This window comes from Leuresthes tenuis, unplaced genomic scaffold (genome assembly GCF_036924035.1).
Source record: "Leuresthes tenuis unplaced genomic scaffold, fLeuTen1.0.hap1 SCAF_10, whole genome shotgun sequence".
In the NCBI taxonomy this organism is placed as follows: domain Eukaryota; kingdom Metazoa; phylum Chordata; class Actinopteri; order Atheriniformes; family Atherinopsidae; genus Leuresthes; species Leuresthes tenuis.
The window spans coordinates 13991224-14009525 of NW_027325364.1; the positions used below are offsets into that span (position 1 = coordinate 13991224).

The 18302-nt window shown below is 40.9% G+C and overlaps 1 protein-coding gene across 1 annotated transcript; it reads left to right on the top strand.

Annotated features, from left to right (window-relative positions):
* The first annotated feature begins 6518 nt into the window (after nt 1-6518).
* On the top strand, nt 6519-17960 carry tuft1a (tuftelin 1a). Its single transcript, XM_072394253.1, has 12 exons — nt 6519-6717; nt 12668-12742; nt 13714-13815; nt 13915-14001; nt 14529-14579; nt 14692-14778; nt 15431-15541; nt 15635-15858; nt 15955-16060; nt 16152-16235; nt 16583-16677; nt 16974-17960. Exons 1-12 carry the CDS (start codon nt 6661-6663, stop codon nt 17044-17046), a joined length of 1152 nt encoding a protein of 383 aa, XP_072250354.1. The 5' UTR covers nt 6519-6660; the 3' UTR covers nt 17047-17960.
* Nucleotides 17961-18302: the final 342 nt, after the last annotated feature.

Below are 18302 nucleotides of genomic sequence, written 5' to 3' on the forward strand. Positions count from 1 at the left end.
CACAGACAAACTTTTACTAAAAAGAGGCCCCATTTAAAAGGTGCTTGTGCTTGACATTTATGAGAAGATGGTCCTTGTTTGTGTTTTAACCTCGAACCCTTGCTTCTTTGGAATAGGAGCTGCTGTTTGTTACATAAGCCGGATATCTGTGGACATGTTCTGCTGGAAGAACCAGTCCAGCTGAACACTTACCATAGCGAAATGGCAGCAGTTTAACCTTTATTTGTACATCTAACGTTTCGTTTTCATGCAGGTTTTTTGGAGACTAATTTTAACTCCCAAATTAGTTCTGGAGAAACGGAGCATTCCTTTGACATAACTAAAATATCTCACCGAGCAAGACAAAATGCAGTGGCGCTTGAAAGTTTGTGAACCCTTTAGACTGCTTGAGTATGACCTCAAACCTCTTCAGATTTTTCACGCAACTTGTAAAGCTGTAGTAAAAAGCTCCTTAAAAGAGGTCATTGATATATGAGCTGTTGTTGGAGGGAGTGAAGAAAAGTGGCAGTGAGACTTGATAGGGATAGGAAAGGATACCAATAGATTGGTGACCAACTAAAAGTCAACTGAAACACAGTTGCAGCAGTAATCAGGAGGCATAGAACGAGCTAATCAGAGCCACAGTGTTCTTTGTGATGCCACAGACTGGCTGTCTGCACAATCTACAGTAAAAAAGGAACAAAACTGCTCCAGATGTTTTACAGGAATTGTCGGTGAAAATTGTTTTTTTGTAACAGTTCAAATGGTGCAAATGATGATTGTGGTGGAAGTTTTAGTAATACACAGAGTCAGTTCTTTTCTTCTGAGGAGATAAGAGGCTTTTATAATAATATCTTGCAAGAGAGAGCAACACAGTACAAAATACAGAGTTGTTCTGACCACTGAGGCAAAAACACAGTTATATTGCCCACTTGTCACGTCATCTCTCCGTGGGTATAGTTGATTGTTCTTCTATCTTTCTACCTTCCCTCCCCAAACCACAGTTGAGGTTACCCAGACACAGTTGTAAATATCAGCGTCATCCCTGTCCCCCTTAAAGTGCAGATATGTCATTATAACAAGCCCCCCATTGTAAAGAGGAATTTAAGAAAACAGGACAGGGCGGTACCTTGCAGCTCGGTCATTTGCAGGTTATACACAGTAACACTCGATACAATGCAAATAAGAATTAATTTTCCATTACACACTGCATAACGTCAACCTTTAAGATTTATATCTTCACAGGGAACTTGCTTACTCTTTGGAAAACATTTTGTTGTCTCTACAACACACATGACACACGAGACACAGACAGATTAAAACATTGTGTTCAGTTCAGCATGATAACTGTGGAAGGGCTCGCACTGCTGAACCTCTTCTTTCCCCATGAGTGTAGAGCAACGCTTCAAACTAGGCAAAGTCCTCAAGAAGTAGACAGTGAACCAGTAGAGGAACGTTATCTTCTCTAATGAATTATCCTTCATGTATTTTTCCTTTCCTTTCCAAGACAAAAATTTATGTACAGAAAATGTCAAAAGAAGCCTTTGATCTCCATTGCCTGATCCCAACTGTGAAGCGTGCAGGCAGCTCTAAAATGGAATTCTCTTGGATGTGTAATGGTGCTGCACGGTAGAGTAACCATGCAACCAAATTAACCCAGTGGTATGAATATTATTTCCCAATCATGGTGGCATGTTCCAGGATCACAATGCTCTCATCCCCACAGTTAAAACAGTTTGAAACTGGCATGAAGAGCACAGCAGTGACACGGAGCCCTTGGATTGGCCCCCAGAACCCTCACATCTTCACATGATCAAATATCTCTGGTGTGACAAGTAGGAAGCAGACGATGATGCTCCTCGATGCAGCCGGTCCAGGTTCAACTCCAGACTTGTACGATCTGGCCAAGTATCGCACTTGACGTGATTACAGCAGAATGCTTCTGGGGTGTTTTAAAGAGAGTGGTAACGTAACACGACTTATTTTCTTACTCTTAGGTTCCCCCTGCAGTTGTGGGATATTAAACCACTGTCATAGAAACAAATCCCTGTGAGAGCCTCTGCAAATGCGCAGCCATACACGTGACTTTGGTGTCATGTTGAAGAGGCCGCAAACACACCAACAAAAGCCCACAGAAATGTCAAGCAACCATGAGGCAAAACAATAGAGCAGGGCACAAACCAAAGTCGTAAACTGTGGAATTTTAGCCCTCATGCGCTCTGGGACAGAGTCAGACCCATGAACGTACATAACAAAGGTCGCTGAACTTTAAAACACATCATTTTAAGGTTCACAAACTTCTCTAGCGTTGCTTTGATACAGACATTGACAGGTTATTTTGAACTATTAAACATTTAAGTGACATTGGGCACATGCTTGTTAAAGAGGCCCACAAATATGTGCCAGCGGCTGTTTTGGTCTCTTATCTGTTGTTGCAGAATTGTTTTTGTCCATCACAGCTGTGGTGATCATTACGTGGGACAGAACCAGCTCCTCTGACATGTTGATACAAGAGGACTCAGTTCCTGTTTGTGGACACCTTCACACAGCCAAGTTACCCCCCCCCCTCCCCCTTTTTTTGATCTGTTGTTAATCAGTCAGCTAACTCGACACATGCATTCTCTAATACATCTGCACTTAATCGTGCAAAAAGCTGTCTATGGAAAACTCAGGCGAGGGGCTGACCTGACATGTCGATGGTGACAATAAAACAGAGTCCAGCTACGAATAACACTGTATAATGATTGATCTGTTTAACTGCAGGTTAATTTTGCCAAACAAATCTAAAGGCCCACTAAATGAAGCTTGGACTCTGGTCCCGGGGCAGAAATGGAGCTCTGTCATCTTCAGCTGACAGTGTGTGCTTATGTACAAATGTACAGGATTCACATGAACTCTATTCTTCTCTAACCTCAGACTGACATAGAAAAACAACACCTCTACCACCCTCTTCATAGATTTAAGACAGTCGTATGCACTTGTTGAAGGAATCATGTGTAAACAGGATTATGTTTGCTGTTAATGGCTCAGTGTGTTGGTGTTGGTACAGCCAGTGAAATGATGGATGGCTTGCAGCTGCCAGAGGCACCACAGGGTCAGGAAGGTCAAGAATGTGTAGCGTCAGCTAAGATCAGCTTGACGACAGATTAAAACAAACTTCTTCTGATTAAATTAGAAGAAAAAAGTATCCCACGCGTAACACGTCTGTTGGTCCCACTCACCTTCTGATATCAGGACAATCTGTTCATATAAATTGGATGAAATTCAAGCTTTCACTCTTCATGACAAAACCTTTTTGTGAAAACAGATGAAGGTAAGCTCCCTGAAGGGATACTTCAGCAGCTCCTTAGCGTATTTATGTATTTAGTTCCTATCTGGCACACTGGAACACAGAACTGGCTCAATCTGTTTGACTATTTGTAGACTCCAGCATAGTTTTTGTGCCTCAGTAGTGTACAAGTCTCCTGGTGGTTTTTGCAAAGCTACTTTACCTCCTACGGTGCCATTGTGTGACTGATCTTCAAAAAATGCAGCAAAATAAAAGCCCTCTCCTTTCCTGATTACCAGGAACTGAACTTTCAGATCTTTACTTGTGGCATATGTCACACCTTCAGTGTTTGCAGAAGGACCAGATACAATGTCCATGATCTTACGCCTCTCATCCAGTGTAACTAAACAGTTTCAATACGTTGTGTACGGTACTTGTTTTGCGAGACTATCAAAAACAAATGTACATACTTTCCATGGGTGGGATTGATTTTCCGTATTCCATCTTTCAACGCCCAACTGTTAAACCTGACAGCTGATTTGCCAAGAGCTGGGTGTGTGTATAGTTTTGAAATCATGGTGTGTTTGCAATTACATACGTGTGTAGTGTGAAAATGCTTCGATTTGCCTTGAGGGGATTCTACATGTAGAAGTACAAGTCTTTTAGTCTTGGACAAGCTAAAATAAATGTGATGTTACTGGTTCTACGTGAAACAATTAAAAACTGAGGAGTGGAGAACAACTATGTCATCATTCTGATACGTCAGTGCTCGAAATAACACCTGTAGGCTGGAATTTCAGAATTTCTGAAATGATGACATCACCAAGACACATTGAGCAAGTTTCATTCAAATGAAGTAATTTGTTCATGGAAATATCTGCTCTCTAACTTAATTAAAACGTAACTTTGAGAGTCATTTCTTCCTTTATTCTAGTGTCCTGAAAGTGATTATGTTTAAAGATTCATAGAAAAACACGAATGACCTCAATGGGAGCCACAGCCCCGATGATGAAAATGGAGGGAAGATGGTTAAAAGACATTTTCTTTTCCTTTAAGAGTCCCTTTTCTAAACAAGAATATATGATAACAGTCATTTATCAGTGTTTTAAGGAATGGCTCATCATTCTATCACAGTCCACTAACACTGTTACACCCATTCATTCCTACACGTACTTCTGAGTTGTTTAGATCATTTCATGTTTCAAATGTAACATAAAAAATGTCTGTTCCCAGAACTTATTATTCACTTTGAGCCATCACATGTTTTGTCACTTATTACATAGTGTTGATTATAATCTTTCACCAAACAGCTGAGGTCAACAGTTCCTCTTTTTAAGATTAAAAACAAGTGTTGTACTACTAACACACACACAGCATTAACATGAAATCCATGATTAAATCACATTAAAGGGTACACAAGACCAGTCAGCAAATGTAGTGGATCCAGATCTGATTTGCTCATTTGAGGCGGTGGTAAAAATAACTTCAACCTGGTAAAATATTCAAGATTCTTCTACTTTTTTTGAGCCTGAAATAACTGTAGACCAAAAGTACAACTCTAAAGCGCCTGCGTGTAATATCTAAAACTTTAGCATCTCATTGGAAAAAATATTCTCCCCCCAAATGGATGAAAATGACACTGTGTGAAGAGCAAGTTTCTGACTCACTCCACAGGCTTGTCCCAGACATGAATGCAGCCGTAGACGCTCACAACAGCCTACGGTTTAATCTCTGGATCAGTGTGTCTGAAAGTGGTTGAGTGTAAACACGCAATTATCGCTCGGGGTGTTGTTTCTTTCATGGAACCCACAGCACTGAGGTTTAGGTGGGTTGTGGGTTTTGCCTCACTCCAAATGATTCAACAGCGACATGAAATGTAACCACATTCTTTCTTAGTGATCGTTTAGTTCATTTGACAGGTTTACTCATGAAAGACCCAGTACTCTTTTAGAGAAACATCAGCGATCCAAATAAAATATATAGAATATGATCACCCCCTCACCCCTCTCTGTGTGTTTTAGTGTGTTCACTTGGTGATATACCTTGTGAGCAAGTCTGACCTGCTGTTTGCTCCTCAGCAGCCATTAATGCCATCAAAGTCTTTATCCAATCTGAGCTGGATCAGCTGCCGCTGATCTACTTGCCAGAAGAGGAACGCTCACTCCGTTACTCTGCACTGTCATCTTATTCCTGTAGTGTGACTTCGGTCAGCGCTGGAAATTTGTGGTTCAGTCTGTGTGACAGCAGGAACACTTGAAACAAAGAGATAAACATTCATTTCAGTGACACGTTTGCATGCTTTACCCATAACACATATTACATCGCTCTTGGTCATTTCCAAAGCATGCCACGGAATTTGGTTAGAGGCAAATAGGCGACTGATTTAACTAAAACTACTTGGGGGGGGGGGGGGGGACTTTGCCAAAGCATATAATTAAAGACATGAGCTGGTACTTGCTTTTAAACTGTGAGCATGTGCCATATTTCTGTATCATAATGTTAGAAAGAATAACTTTAGATATCTTACCTCTCTAGTCAGGCAAAATTAGACATTTAAAGATGACACCTTGAGATTGTTTTTAACTGTTAATGTTATATTTATAAAATCAGTAGTCCTTTGATATGACATAATATGTCTGAGCAAGTCTGTGTGTATTTCTCATAAACTTGCATTGTTCTTGTTTGTTAATAAAGTTACAAGTACAGACTGTACATGTCTGACAAGCAACATGATGCTCTCTGTGGGGGACAGAATATCCTGAAAAAACTGTTGAGTAGTAAAATGAACATGTAGGATTGATTCATCTGAGCCCATAATTAAATCAATAATCTTCATGATATACACGTTTTGTTGAGAAAACTAGGCATGCCTTTAGATATCAAATCCCTGCAATTAATCTTTTATTTTCCATTGCTTTGTAATGTGAGAGATGCTTCTTAATCGGCCTCAGTCGTGTGTTAAAACCTCTCCCTTAATAATTAACACGTGAAGATGTGCGCTTACAAAGCAACACTGAAAAGGCCGCCTCGTACCTTCAAATTACCCCCCGTCTGCATTCCTCCTCTATCCAGTTATCACTGGATGATGTTAAGTTTCTGAAGGTTATTGTTCAGGGTTTTTTTTGTGCTTGACACTCCCATTGAAGTCATTCCCTGTTGCCCCAGATCCCTACTTGGCTGTTTCGGCCGCTTTGTGGGCGGGCTGCTCTGCCTTTGTCGCTCACTCCCACAGTGACGTGTAGAGAAAAGTTATCTCACTGTATTGAAAGGCGGCTGCAGACGCGTGAGTTCCGCACACCGAGCAGCAGACAGAAAACAGCTACTGTGGACAGGGAGACATTTATCATACCTCGTATTTATTTATTTATTGTTTGCTTTTTGTTGTTGGAGTATTTATCACATCTCAGTGGAAGATGAACGGAGTGACGAGGAGTCTGTGCACATTTGAGGACATTAGAAATCAGGATGCGGTAAGTTACGCGGTGCTATTTGTAGCTTTTACTTTCATAATCTTAATGTACATACCTATTTCTGTGTGTGTCTATCACCTGTGGAAGCTTAATGTAATTATCAGTGTATTAGCCATCAAACTAAAACTTCCCATCCTCTATAAATGTCCTGGTTTCACTTCTGTTTTCCTTACATTTCCCCTGCCTTTCTTTTTCCGACTGGATGAGATGCTCTGTGTAATTTTGTGATTCTGTCAGAGATCTTTAGGCCAAATGGCTTCATCTTCCCTAAGTGGCCCATTTCCTTAAGTCTCTAGCTTTGGAGTAATTAAAGTATTAGCTCCCTCCTCACCTCCCAAACACACACACACGGAGACAAGCTCGGAATTAGTCCAGATAACATCTGTGTCGGTGACAGGTGCCTTCTGGCCACATCATTAAAGAGCTTACACTTGCAGTCGTGACAGATAGGACTTGTAAAAGCCTTGCTTGGGCAGTTTGTGCACCAACTGTGCACATGGAGTGTTGTTCAACAAGATTAAGTGCCACACTTTGCTCATTTGTAACTTCTGCTTTGCCGAGCGCCTTTAAATGAAAGATGTGTAGCTATCTTTTACAGCTCTGGGTGAGCTTAATCAGTCTGTGACAGTACTGGTTTAATCATTTACCTCACCTAAAAAAGCAGACTGTTAACCAGCACGCAACATAACACTTTCACCTTCCACCTCAGCGCTCTCCTGCTGAGCTCCATACCAGCAGTCCATTGAGATCCTGTCCTAAGATGTGACAGAAAAACTCTCAGCAAGGTTTTTTCTAGAACGAAATGTCACCTTAGGCTGAAGATTACACGTTTAAAGACAGTTTATACATTTGTGTTAATAGTCCAGACTCAGTCATCACTTTCTACTGCGTAAGTGTGCTAACAAAAAGGTCAAAGTGCACAGAGGGCAGTATCAGTCAAATGCCTAATAAACTGTGCAAAGGAATGTAATGTGAAGCAGTAAACTTCATGTTTGCTCAGGCTTCACTAATCTATCATAGATTGCTTACGACTTTTGCATCAACGTCACACAGAACACATTGCTATTCTTATCATAGTCAAATTCAACAGGGAAATAGTTACCCCCCTGCATTATTTACATATGTGATATGTTTATTAAAGTCAGGCCCAAGTATCTGAACTCTCCGTGTGACAATTTTAATGACTGCGTGGAACTGAAAGGTCAGTAAGTGATACCCTAGATGGTGATAGAGGTGAATGTGTGAGGATACCTGAGGAGGAGGAATGTCCCTGATGTGGCAGAGGGAGATTCAGTAGTTGTTGTTTTGTGAACCTGGATCTGAAATTATGTGATTTTAAAAAGGTAAAACAAAACAACAACCAGGCAGCCAACTTTGAAAAAAGTTATTTTGTTATATAGTGACCAAAATTCTAACATCTCAGCTATTGCTTGAAACATTTGGTGCTTTTGCCTGTGTTTAGATTTGATTTACTTTTTTTTTTTTTTTTTCGGGCGTGTTTTTTTTTTTTTTTTTCTTAATGCCACCGTAACTATCCACCGGACGTTTTGTCTCCCCCTGTTTGCAAGTTGCTGAGCACATTCCTCAGATCACTCATCATCTGTCAGGAGTGTCTGACATCACAGGCTGGGAATGGGCCAGACATGACATGTAGGTGCATCTATGCCGAGGAATGACTGGAAAAAGTCAGAGAACACCTGGTTCGCATGCAACTCACAGCAGGAACTGAGAGATGATTGCTCTCTGTTACAGTGGAGTTTGTCCTGACTTGATGAGTCCGGTCCATGAAAATGTATTTTATGTTTACTGTCACCTGTTCAGATTCTCACATGATGGTAAATCACATACAAACAACCCATCTCTCTGTGTTACAACTCAGCTCACCTCTTCCCTGTACAATGTACTTAACCTTTCCCTCAGCCCTTTAGTGTTTGTAGACTACTGAGTCAGCACTGCCATCTGAGCTTTTACTCTCAGAAAAGGCCATATTTAGAATTAGTGCTGTTAATCTGTCTGTTATTGTCTTGATTAGATTATTTACAATTTAGTCCATGAAATATCAGAAGTAATATCCTCTGACTACTTACGTTGTCCAGCCAACAGCCCATAACCCAAAAGTATTTATTTCCTCTTAAATCTGACAAAGAAAGAGAGAGAGGTGTGGACCTCTCAAAGTTTGAGATTGATGGAGGGCTTACATAATCAGATTCTTCTTAATCTTCTTTTGATTAATCATTGTGACTTTATTCAAAGGGCACCATACCTGTTAACAATAGGTGTGTTCAGAGGAAAAAGACCTTCATAGAAGAAGGCATTGATCACGGTCAAATACTAAAGGTGGCAGTGAAGCTTTTAGTCTTAGTTTTGTTGACTTTTGTCTTATCGAATATTTCCTGTTCTTAGTCATAACTTTGAAATTTAAACTGTGTATAATTCAGACAAAGATCCTGTTCAGCAGTTTGTGTTAAGACAGCACAGATGTACTTAGAAGTTAGGAAGGTGGAGCTTACTTAAATAAAGGAAAAGTAGAATTTGTTGGGGGTTTTTTTTATTCTTTGTTTGAGTAATGTACCAAAACTCGGCTATAGGGTGGACAGGTAAATCCAGAAATCTGATATGATACTTGCAGCTGCTGAGCTATCGGATCACACCTGTTGGAGCCTCGGAGGCTGAGGTTTATACTGCATTTGGACAAAAGACAAAAGTGACATCTGTGTAACATGAAAGACAGAGCAGTGCACGAGGAAGACAAAACTGATTTAATGGACGAAGGCGTGTGCGCACTCAAACTCGCGTGAAGTTCTTTCTTTAATGCAGGTGCCACACAAAGAAGATGCTTTACTATTTGTGGCCTTAGTTTCTGCCTCTATCCCTGCTCAGAAATCTAAATACGTCCATACAAGCACTGTTTTTTTGTTTTGTTTTTTAGAATATCACAGGTCTCCGAGGGACAAATTTAGAAGCTCTGCTTGTTTACAACATTCCTGAGATGCTAGTCATCTCTTAGCACATTTAACCCAGATGATTTACCAGCCTCCTGATGCCAAAGTTCAGAACAAAAGCATCTTCATATCCTTTTCAGCCGATCTGTTCACTGCGATCTTCTGTGCCTATTGTGGTGCAACCAGCTGTGTGGACTCTGTGTGTGAGATCAGTTTCATGTTTCTCCCATTAGGTAGAAGGCAGTGTGCACTTTGGGCTACTGTACGTGTATCTTCCATTGATTGTGTACGTGCGTCAACGTCCATGAGCACATCCAAATGCTCCCTTTGTCCCTGTTCCCAGGAAGGCTTGTATTACAGGTTGTGTTTGAAGCTGGGAAGAACGGCATTTTTGTGTGTCAGTGGATATAAAAGGAGAAAGCAGACGGAGAGGCTACCGTGTAAATGGCTTACTCTAGAGCGAAGATTAGCAGGGATTTGATGCTGTGTGAATGGCTGGAGAAGTTGTACAATGATGAATTCCTTCTTAACAACCCTCCCACTGTTCCCCTATTCTCACCCCCGCCGCTCATTTCCTTCCCTAATCGGTGCGCTCCATTAGAGCATTCAGACATCTGCAATCTGAGAGAGAAGCATGTTGAACAGGAGAAGAATTTCTCCTTTCGTTCTCCTGAGTTTTGCTATTAGGCTGTTTCCTCTCCCTTTGTCTTTCATGTCTACTGTATTTCCCATTTCTGTCTGCCTTTTATTACTGAGCTGATAGCCCGCTCATCTAAAGGCCTTGTGTGCTCTGTACACACAGCTTGTCTTTTATAACTGCTCTTTATCATGACATTACGCAACAAAACTAGGTTTATGGGAGAAGTTGAGGGAAAGCTGACCATTAACTACATTTGTTCTGTCTCTTTTTTACTATCTTTTCATCACAATTTTTTTAGATATTAAGAAGTAGACAAAGATAGAATAAATGTGTGCAATTTGGATGTCAGTCCATCCAAAGACTGAAACATCTATATGTGAAATGAAAAACAAGGACGTGAGGTCCAAGAAGGCCCATGATAAAGACTATAAAGCTTCTGACAGATCAAAGCATCATGTATTTATTACAGCCCAATGATCTCTTGATCATAATATGGTCTATGTTCTAAAGTTTCCTAAGAGATTGAAAAACTTCAGATGAGCATTGCCTATTGTATACCAAACCTTTCCTTGACATGAAAACGTATTATTAACCCATTATTGTTATTTTTCTGATTTAATTTCCAGAAATACCTCCTAAAGCCTTTCTGCTATGACCATACTCAGATAAGAACTTGTTGTAATACTGTGGGAGGAGTCAGAGAGTAGTTGGACCCACCCTGATATGGTAGAGAGACTGTCCAGGATCAGATAATGATCATTATAATGTTGCACAAAGATGGACAGTTGCTGTGTTAGTCAAAACACACTTATCACAGCAGAAACATGAGGAAATATCCTGTTCAGCTTGCAGATGATAGCCGAGTTTAAAATGAATGAGCTGATGTCTGGGACAGGCTTGGATCTTGTTCTTTATATTTTGATCCATTGACCTTTTATTGCTTTTGTTCTAATAATTGCTTAATTGATTGTTACTTGACTGGTCACTGTTGGCTGTGCAACAATGTGACCTGTTGGGTTAACGAAGACATCCTTGGTCCTTGATCTAAGCCTTTCTAAAAGTTCATTCTTGATACTGAAAATAGCACATTTTTATAGCAAAGCCCACTTCCTTAACATCAATCATTCTTTAATCTTTAAAGCAATGTCTAAAGCAACATCACGTTAGACGCAAAGTAGCACACTGTCGCGGGGCTCTTTGGGCTGCAGGTCAGGCACCAAAGACAAACGGAAAAATAAACTGTAATTGCACAAAAAAATAAACAGGAGCAAACAGTCCCACTCAAACATTCCTCGCGGCCTCAGTGTGAACACACTCAGATATACTTTGTAATCAAATGGAGCAAAACAGCAAAACATTCCACATATTTAAATCCTTTCCAGGATCATTAACCAGCCAGTGATGATATATGACCAATTAATCTTATCGTGTGTGTGTGCGTGTGTGTGTGTGTGTGTGTGTGTGTGTGTATGTGAGCGTGAGCATGTTTGTGTGCAGGCACATAATTAGTTACACACTTGCTTTTGTTTTAGTTTCTAGACACGTCTGTTTTATCTCTGCATGTTTATGTCTCATAGTTGACACAGTGAATACCCAGAAGAAACAAAGAGAACAAGTTGTGTTGTCTGGAAAGAGTTATGCAATGTCTCTGACCTCCTCCTCCTCACATCCGCATGCTTACCCCTGACATGGTTACAGGGGTCTTTCATTTACTGAAAGACACACACCCAATGACATCCTGCTCCAGACTTTTTCCTTTAAAGAGCCTTTTCTTGTGTGATTACCAACCCGTTTTCCCAAAAAGTTGGGATGCTGTGTAAAATGTAGATACAAACTGAATGCAATTGCATAGAATGAATTGAATTACATGTGGAGGTTTGCGTGTGTGTGATTTTTAAGTTGTCTGTACACTGTTCAGTTTCTGATTTGGTCCGCCTTCTTATATTGTAAATATGCCAGATACTTTATGGCTACGCTGAGGATTTGTTGCCATGGAGAAATGTTGTTTTTTTTAACTCAACATAGCACCCTCTGCCCTCTTTCCCAGAAATCCAGCCTCTGCTTCCAATTGGCTGTAAGCGTCTGGAGGGTTTCCGCCTAAATCCCAATGACGTCCATAGCACACAATTTAAATCAAACAATCTGTCTCTTTGCTGTGTTGTAAAACTTTTGCTTTCTTTCTGACGCCTGTTCCACTCTCTTACTGGTTACTGCCCCCTTTCTCGCCCCGGCTTTGTGTTGTTCAGTGACTATGACTCAGTCTCTCCTCCTCTTTTTTTCCCTCTCCTCCTCAAAATAGTCCTCAATCAGTCCCTCCATCACATAACGGTCTCTTTGTGGATTCACTTCATTTTTGTCTCACTTTCAGGAAGGGTGCAGGCGACTCAGGCTCACGCTCCTCGACCAGGGTGTGGAATCCCGCACAGAGCAGCACAGAGACAAGGTAAGAACCCCCTACACATGATAATGTGTTACGGTCTTGAACTGTATCACCGCAGCATGAAGCAGACCTATCCAGGATATTAAAACACAATATCTATGTAGTTTTGAGTTATGGAAAATGGTGGGGAGGTGTTGTACATCCATAGTTAGGATACCTGTTGCCAAAGTATGCGGTTTAAGACATTATGCTTTGATATTTGAACAGCTACTTACGCAGTTATTTACACCTGTCTAAATGTGTGAGGTTGTTTTTGTTGTTACTGAATCATCAAAAGCGTGTTTGTATAAGTCCTATTTTGATGTGAAACCTCAGACAGTTAATCCTCTTAATGATTCAGAGGAATTAGCTCAGACCAACTGTGTTTTCACACATGCAATTTGTGGCATTCCTACACGCGAACTGTTAAAGGTGCCCATGAATGTGCCATAGCTGGCTTCAGATTTTAATTAATGTGGTTCCCACGCACTCAAAATATGTCTCAAGACAACCAGTGTTCTACCAAAACCAGCAAAATCACCAGAGCAGTGGAGTTGCGTAATGTCCTCCCACCTTTTTCTACATGCTCCTCTGTCTCTCTGTGCATGGTTTGCCAAGTGTGTCCAGCCCTTCTAGAGAAGTACCAGATGTTTATGGGTTAGTCGATCTCCATAGCAATAGCTCTTAAATGTTTCTCCCTCCTGATAATAGAGGCTCGCAGTCTGTCACATGCACACAGGGATAATTTGCTCATGACAAGGCTTTATATTCATTCTTTAGTTTAATTGCATCATTCATACGAACATTCCAGATATTACATAATGATTATTAGACAAATGTTCTGCTCTCCAAATCCTGTGTTGCAACATCACAAACGACTCCCCCCGGATTGTCTTCACTCAGGTTCAAGTTTGCACATGATATATCAGACTCTCTCATGCTCAGGCAACACAGTGCACGCTCCGTTGTTAAGTCCTCTGCCCTCTGATCTGCAGCCAGTCGGACGAGCTTTCGCACTGGTGCAGCCAGCCAGTGACAGGACGACTCCGAACCCCGAACCAGTGAAATCGACAGTGGAGCAGGTAGAGGTCATCAAGGTGAGCGGAAAGGATCGCCTGTTGGTACAAATAGTTAATCATATGTTTTTGTTAGTTTGTCAGGAAGGTATTTAATCTTGATGTGCCAAATTGTTTCAGGTGTATCTGGAGACCCGCAGAGAAGAGCAGCAGAGGCAACAACAGAGCCTGAAGATGCTATCAGATGAAGTTTCACACATACAGGAGGTCAGTTTATTAACAGAATCCAGCCATTACTGTTTCACCAATAAGCAAACACACGCTGACACTGCAGTCAGTCACCATTGTTTGCCGGATTATCTAAGCATTTGCATGTTTGCATCATGTAAATCTTCCTGGCTCTCATTCTGTCTTGTCTTCTCTTTTGATCAAGTTCCTCCATTGATCATTTGGTTTAGGTTTAACACACATGTTTAAATGTTTTTATTTTTTAATTCAACTCTACCTTTGACAGCAAAAATAAATTAATAAATGCGTACATGTTAATCTATTAGTAATTATTCAAAAGTATCATTTTTACAAATAGAAAAATGAAAGAGTGTTAACACTTTGCCATTCATTTTGCTGATGATACTCAAACAATTTCATTTTCTGTAAGTGAGGTTTGTTTCTTTTACTTTTGCTTGTGAATATTCTTAATTTATTGTATGTTTATGTTTAGTTTCTGTAAGTAAAGGCCCAAGTACATTATCCACCAATGTCAATTAATGACTAAATGTATGTGTTTAATGCAGGTGAGGTATTGCCTGAAGAGTCTGAGGGAGCAGATGGCGGCCAAAAGCAAGGTGACCATATTTCATTGTGCCCACCCCATTGTTACCCTCAAATCCTGTGCGCTCGATGGCATTTCCTTCACCTCTCTCATTCCCTGCTGACTTCCTCCTTTACTCTCTCCAGCCGCACACAAACGGGTGGAAAGTCAGCAATCCCTTCAGAAAGAACGTCTTGTCTGTCCCCAAAGGAGGAGACCAGTCTGAGGTGCAGGTGAGCAGCTTCTCACATGAACCAGCTCTATTCAAGGTGTTGTTTATAATGTACAGTATGTGTGCATGTTTTTCAGTGTGTCAGGTCTGTGCACACATCGTTTGTGTTTTCATATGATTCCTGTAAGCGATCGTGGGTTAAAGGGAAGGGTTGAACATGCAAGCACAGATGTGATGTGTTAAAAAAACAGATGAAGGTGAAAGGGTAAATATGGTCATAGCCCCCCCCCGGGGGCATATGAAAATGCACGGAAGAGCTGCATTCTGTTCCTCTGCCTGCGTATGTTGTTGTTTTGAGGCGCTCCTCATTCCACAGACGCTTCATCCTTTAATAGTTTTGTTGTTGTCTTGCACACATACACACCAAAGTGACGCCTTTCCATTTGGTCTATTTTTGTGCCAGTTATAGTAGTGTCTGTGACTCACACTGCAGCTTACTCGCATTCACTAAGTGTTTCATTAATAGCAGGAAAACACTGGTCGTGATCTAACCGCTGCAGTGACGCACGCCGACACGCCTTTTTTTTTTCTTTGTAACAGCCAAACCCACAGAGCTTGGACGAAACAAAAACACCATTTTTATTACATCATCATGAAAGCATCTCTCCAACTCTGTTGTTACCAATGTAACACTTCATTTTATGTATGTTTAGGATGCAGATGATGAAGCAGAGAGAAACAAGCTGCGAGAAGTCAGTAAGCGTTTGTATGCACAGCTGCAGGAAGCAGAGAAGAAACATCTGGAGGAGAGGGAGAGACTGCAGGTAACACGCAAACATTCTTCTTGCCTTATTGCTGTGAATTCTTGTTGAATGAAAGCAATACGCTAAACAAACCAAACTCCCTGTCTCCTCTAGGCTGATAGCAGCAGGCTTAGGGAGTGTCTGAGCGACCAGGGGGAGAAGCTGAGGATTACGGAAGAAGCCAGTGAGAATAAAGACAGGAGCATTGAAGAGCTCAAGAGGCTGCTGGGAGGGATGGAGCAGGAGAGCGCCACCCTGAGGGAGGCAATCCACAACCGTGAGGATGAACTGCGGGAGCTGCGAAAGATCAGAGAGGAGGGCCACAAGGATGAGCAAAGGTCAGCTGTGAAAACAAACACAAATACTACATCAGACGTATAATCTTTCGATCAGAGATAGTATGGTGACCTGCAACTGTCTGTGTGTATTTGCAGGGCTGAACAGTTGGAGAAGGAGGTGGCTATCCTCAAAGAAAAGATCCACCATCTGGATGACATGCTGAAAAGCCAACAAAGGAAAGTCCGACACATGATTGAGCAGGTGAGAAGCACATGTATGAGACTACATAGCGCAACACACATTGTCTCATATTTGTACAGGGTTCGCTCACTGCTTCTTTCCCCGTCTTTAGCTCCAGAACTCTCGCATGGTGATCCAGGAGCGAGACCGCGTGATCAGAGAGCTGGAGGAGAAGGTGGCGTTTTTGGAGGCTGAGGTGAGGAATATGTTTGGGATATTTCAAGGGAATTTAAGATGAAGAGTCTGATGGTGACACAAGATATGAGTGAAGGAAAAGAATAAAGAAAAAATGATCCAGCTCAGCCTGATATCCGCAGAGAGAGAAAAGATGAAAGTTAGTTTTGGCTTCAGTTATTTATGGAAAATAATTTCAGTTCAGTAAAACTTTTTTAATATTGTTAATACTAATTAAAACTCGCAGCCAACAGTTCAACATCTGGCAGCAGAAACACCATTTGTTAACTGTTTAGTCCAGAACAATATGAGCATTCTTTCTGTGACTGGCGTATGTGTATATAACCTCTGAAACCTCTGAATGTGCAGAATCGTGAAATGCACGACCAGATGGACTACTTCCTGGATGGACAAAGGCCAAATTCCTACCTTTCATCAGAGCGCAACCCCCAGATTGTTTACAGGTATCTTACTTTGCCCATCCTCTTCAAGTATTTCTCCTGCAAGCGTTGCAAAATGCAAATAGGTCCTGCACGGTCCTGGTTTATGTATGCATGGGTTGCAAAAAACTGTATTTGTTTTGATGACTTTTTTGATAATTTTGGAAGTCATCTCATACAGAATTTTCTTTTTTTTAAATCTTGAAATCTCTCCCCGGGCCTCAAAGAATGAATGCAAACTCATTCATTTTATTGATTAATTGTCTTCATGCTGTCTTCAATCTAAAAACAGCTAACTTCTCTCCCTTCTGTTGCAACAGTAAACAACTCAAGCCGTCCACCTCCTCCAACAAACCGCTTCCTTTCATCAAAGTCATCGAGATCAAGTCATGAAGCGACCGATGAAGAAAGAGACGGGGCCCAGAACCACCGACCCCTGCAGACTGAATTGAAACAGCAGCAACAACAAGCTACCACATCAACTCCTGTGAATATTAGGGAGATCAGGCCTTAAGCTTCCTACACAGCAACTGTAACAATTCCACTAACACGTTTATGAAGGAAACAGTGGAGTGTTTGGCAGCACACACTGTGCATGTGCATAATGACTGTATCAGCTTTTACTGTAGATACATTAGATGCACTGATGTGCATTTTGTGCTTTCCTTGTAATACTACAGTGTATGGAAGTGTCCTACTCTTTCTGCCCTGCTTTGATCACTTACTCAACCTTTGAGTTTATGATGTTGTTGTATGAAAATCGAACCGTTGATGGAAGATCCTTTTACAATTCAAGTGACGTCATAAAGTTCATAAACAGTAATGTAGCATCAATGTATTGCAGCTAACGGAACTGTCGTGACAGATCATGTTTAAATCATTAACTGGATCATCTAAATTGTGTGTCCTTGTACCCATTAGTCACTCAACCTTGACTCTGTTCACTTGGAGTGTGAATGGTATGATGTCTTTCTTATTTAAATAGTTTTTTTGTTTTTTAATATTCTGTAGAAAAGAAAAACTGGTCTCTGAGCCCTCGGATACTGTGAGGACGCAGAAAGAAAAATTAAGATGTGTCATTACTCTCCATACATCTTGCATTTCAGTTCCCTGTCATTGTGTAAACAGTCACTTTGTTGTTGTACATGTTATTACTGAATGTGTCTGGATGTGTTGATTTCTAACAACTTTCTCCTTTGTATTTATTTATATTACGTGACCTCTTGACTTAGAGAGGAACTTTTGTATGAAGTACGTCTTAATCTGCTATCTGTGTTTGTGGTTTTCTGAATAAATGCTTTGAATTTGCACATTACTGCCTGTTGGAAGTAAATTACCGGATTACAATGGAGGTGTCGCCCTCTGCTGGACACGACTCACACTACAAATGATTGTATTAGTTGCTTAAACACTAAAATGCTAAGTATTCTAGTTAACCTTTCACCCATGGAGCATAACATCCATCAAACTTTAAAAACAATAAGCACTCTGTCAGTCTCACATCAATACCTCATTTCCTGGCAGTTGTAAGGCACCAGTTTTAAAATGCTGATGCAGCAAACAGTCAAACACAAGCCAGACGGACGGACTGAATTGTTGACACATCAACAGGGTTGAAGCTCTATAAAAAAATAAATAAAAAGGCAACA

Coding starts and splice junctions, on each gene's coding strand:
- tuft1a (XM_072394253.1), top strand. CDS start 6,661: ATGAACGGAGTGACGAGGAGTCTGTGCACATTTGAGGACATTAGAAAT. Junction 6,718..12,667: donor ACATTAGAAATCAGGATGCG/GTAAGTTACGCG, acceptor TCTCACTTTCAG/GAAGGGTGCAGGCGACTCAG. Junction 16,236..16,582: donor TGGCGTTTTTGGAGGCTGAG/GTGAGGAATATG, acceptor CTGAATGTGCAG/AATCGTGAAATGCACGACCA.